The 3,348-nt window shown below is 39.9% G+C and overlaps 1 protein-coding gene across 1 annotated transcript; it reads left to right on the top strand.

Annotated features, from left to right (window-relative positions):
- Nucleotides 1–6: 6 nt before the first annotated feature.
- Clbn (Nuclear export mediator factor NEMF homolog Clbn) lies at nucleotides 7–2,892 on the top strand. Its single transcript, XM_017623749.1, has 4 exons — nucleotides 7–290; nucleotides 348–1,258; nucleotides 1,333–2,550; nucleotides 2,615–2,892. The coding sequence occupies exons 1-4, from the start codon at nucleotides 27–29 to the stop codon at nucleotides 2,811–2,813; spliced, it is 2,592 nt and encodes an 863-aa protein (XP_017479238.1). The 5' UTR covers nucleotides 7–26; the 3' UTR covers nucleotides 2,814–2,892.
- Nucleotides 2,893–3,348: the final 456 nt, after the last annotated feature.

Below are 3,348 nucleotides of genomic sequence, written 5' to 3'. Positions count from 1 at the left end.
CGGGCGAGAATTTAAGACGTTTGCTGATGCCAAAAGTAGATTTTGGACCGGCTGTCATCGATCATGTGCTGCATAAATACAAACTGGAAAATTGTGTGCTTGAGAAGAAAGATAGTCCATCTGAAGGTGAGAAAAAAGAGGATAATGTCCCCGCCGAAATAGAGAATCAGCAAGGTGAAAGCAAGGCCGGCAAAAAATCAAAGAAGCAAAAGAAAAGAGGAGGGAATCCAATAAATACACGAAATTTCAATATAGAGACTGATTTACCTACTCTTATGCAAGCAATTCAAGTAACTTTTCGAACATTTTTTGCACATAAACCAATGTTTAAACTAACTTCTTTTTAGGAAGCCAACGAGATTTTTGTACAAGGACGCTCTTCTGTCCCAAAGGGTTATATTATTCAAAAACGTGAAGAGAAACCTGCAACTGACGGTAGCGAATCGAAAGAGGCCTTTTACCAAAATATTGAATATCATCCATTTTTGTTCGCACAGTTTGAAGGTCAACCAGTAGCTGAGTTTGACACTTTCATGTTAGCTGTGGATGAGTTTTACTCTACGATGGAGGGGCAGAAAATAGACCTGAAAACATTACAGCAGGAGCGCGACGCTTTGAAAAAACTTTCAAATGTTAAAAAAGATCATGCCAAGCGTCTTGAAAACCTTACAAAGTCGCAGGAAGTGGATAAACAGAAGGCTGAGTTGATTACATGTAATCAACAATTAGTTGACCACGCAATATCAGCTGTTCAGTCATTAATTGCATCGCAAATGTCATGGTCCGATATAGATAAAGTTGTTAAGGAAGCTCAGGCTGATGACGATCCTGTGGCTGGTGTGATTAAGCAACTGAAATTGGAAACTAATCATATATCTTTACGGCTCTCAGATCCATATAAAAACTTTGAGGAAGATTCTGATGATCGCGAAACTAATAGCGATGATTCCGATGGTTTGCCAACACTAATTGTAGATGTAGATTTGGCACTATCCGCTTGGGCTAATGCTCGAAAATATTACGACTTGAAGCGCTACGCAGCGAAAAAGGAGCAGAAAACTATTGACGCGTCACAAAAAGCCTTAAAATCAGCTGAAAGAAAGACGCAGCAAACGTTGAAAGAAGTTCGTATAATATCGACGATATCAAAAGCCAGAAAAGTATATTGGTTCGAAAAGTTTTATTGGTTTATTAGTTCTGAAAATTACTTAGTTATTGGCGGTAGAGACGCACAACAAAATGAATTGATTGTGAAACGGTAAATATATATATTTTTAATAAATATTCGTCTGAGTTTGTTTAAAAATGTGTATTCCATAATCCGATTTACAGTTACATGCGAGCATCCGACATCTATGTACATGCCGAAATTCAAGGAGCTTCGAGTGTGGTTATACGAAACCCCAGCGCAGGTGAGATACCACCCAAGACATTACTAGAAGCAGGCACCATGGCTATATCATACAGTGTGGCTTGGGATGCCAAAGTTGTGACAAATGCGTACTGGGTGCGCAGCGATCAAGTCACCAAGACAGCACCTTCCGGTGAATACCTGGGTACGGGTAGTTTCATGATACGCGGCAAAAAGAACTTCTTACCATCGTGCCACTTGATAATGGGCCTGAGCTTACTATTCAAGTTAGAAGATAGTTTTGTAGAAAGGCATCGTGGTGAGCGAAAGCTGCGCACCTTTGAGGAAGAGCAGCAGGAATTGGAAGAGCAAGAACAACGAATGAATCAGTTGGGAATAAAAGGCGATGTGGAAATAGATCTAGAAGGTGATGACCCCCTAGATGAAGATGCCGAGGCAGAAGAAACCGCCAAGCAGGGACCGAGCATCCAACAACTGGAGAAAGTAAATGAAGAGAATGAAGAGTTGGATGTCTCGGACAACTTAACTAACTTCCCAGATACGCAAGTAAAAATTGAACACGATACAGGGCGGATTACCATACGAAGTGACTCACTGGTAGACACATCTCCTAACGTAGTACACCAAAAGCTTGCAACTTCAGTCAAAGTAGATATAAATGAGGACGAAGAAGCAACCATCATACCAGCTGCACCGGCCCGGAAAAAGCAGCAGCAAAATGCCAAAAAAAGGAAAGAGGAGAAAGAGAAAAAAACGCAGCAGGAATTAAGGCAACAGCAACAAAATGCGGCTGAAAAAGAAGAAAAGAATGCTTCGCAAATAAAACGCGGACAGCGGGGTAAGCTTAAGAAGATGAAAACTAAATACAAGGACCAGGATGATGAAGAGCGTGAGCTGCGCATGATGATCTTGAAGTCAGCGGGCAAGGATAAAATAAGTGCAGCCGATAAGAAGATAGAGGAGGAAATAAAAACGCAAGTTTCTCACAAAGAAAAGAAGAATTATGAGAGAAAAGAGGAGCCGTTCCAGTTGGGCGGTGATATGGATGAAGGTGATGATATGCTATCTGGTGCTGATGTGGCCATGTTAGATTCACTTACTGGACAGCCATTGGAAGGCGATGAACTATTGTTCGTTATACCAGTTGTAGCGCCTTACCAGGCACTGCAAAATTACAAGTAATAAAACTTGAATTTACTATGCGAGTTACACATTTTTCATTACTGATTTTACGTTTTTAAGGTTTCGTGTTAAGTTGACGCCAGGCACTGGTAAGCGTGGGCGTGCTGCCAAGACAGCGCTAACCATGTTTTCCAAGGACAAAAGCTGCGGTCCACGAGAGAGGGATTTACTCAAGAGCATCAAAGAAGAAGCGCTGGCTAGAAATATACCAGGAAAGGTGAAGCTTTCGGCACCCCAGCTGCAAAAGTTCAAGAAGTAAAAATGGATGGCTTCCAAATAATCTTAGAGCCTTCGCGATTACGTCTGTGTACATTACCTATACAATGAAAAAAAAAAAAGTGAAGTGATGATATTAAATTGTTGCTGATTGTAAGAAATATGAATTTGGTATTCTAGTATACTGTTTTCTTTCTAAATAATAAATAAATTACGCGTGCGATATTTTCTCTTTATTTGTTTCTGTTTCTTTTCATACCGTATAATTTATATATGTACATACACACACATACGTATTATGCTGGGAAAAACAGCATCAATAGTGTCTTCGTCCTAATCTTAAAATGCCTCGTAGCTCGGTTTGACAATTATATCTCGATATTAAAATTTTGGGGCAAGAGAGGGGCGGAGAGAAATGCCACATTTTCCATTCACTACCGCGGCGGCGCTAAAGAGCTTTTACTTTCAAAATGCAATATGGAGCAAAAATATTTTAGCCATTTCATTAATTTTCATCAGTTAGGGTTCAACATCCTTTAAACATCAGATCGCAGAATTATGAAATTTTATTTATAAGT

Source organism: Rhagoletis zephyria, unplaced genomic scaffold, assembly GCF_001687245.7.
Source record: "Rhagoletis zephyria isolate East Lansing unplaced genomic scaffold, Rhagoletis_zephyria_1.1 Rzeph_scaffold_03347, whole genome shotgun sequence".
NCBI lineage: Eukaryota > Metazoa > Arthropoda > Insecta > Diptera > Tephritidae > Rhagoletis > Rhagoletis zephyria.
The sequence above is the reverse complement of the archived record's forward strand: the minus strand, read 5'-3'. Positions and strand labels throughout refer to the sequence as shown.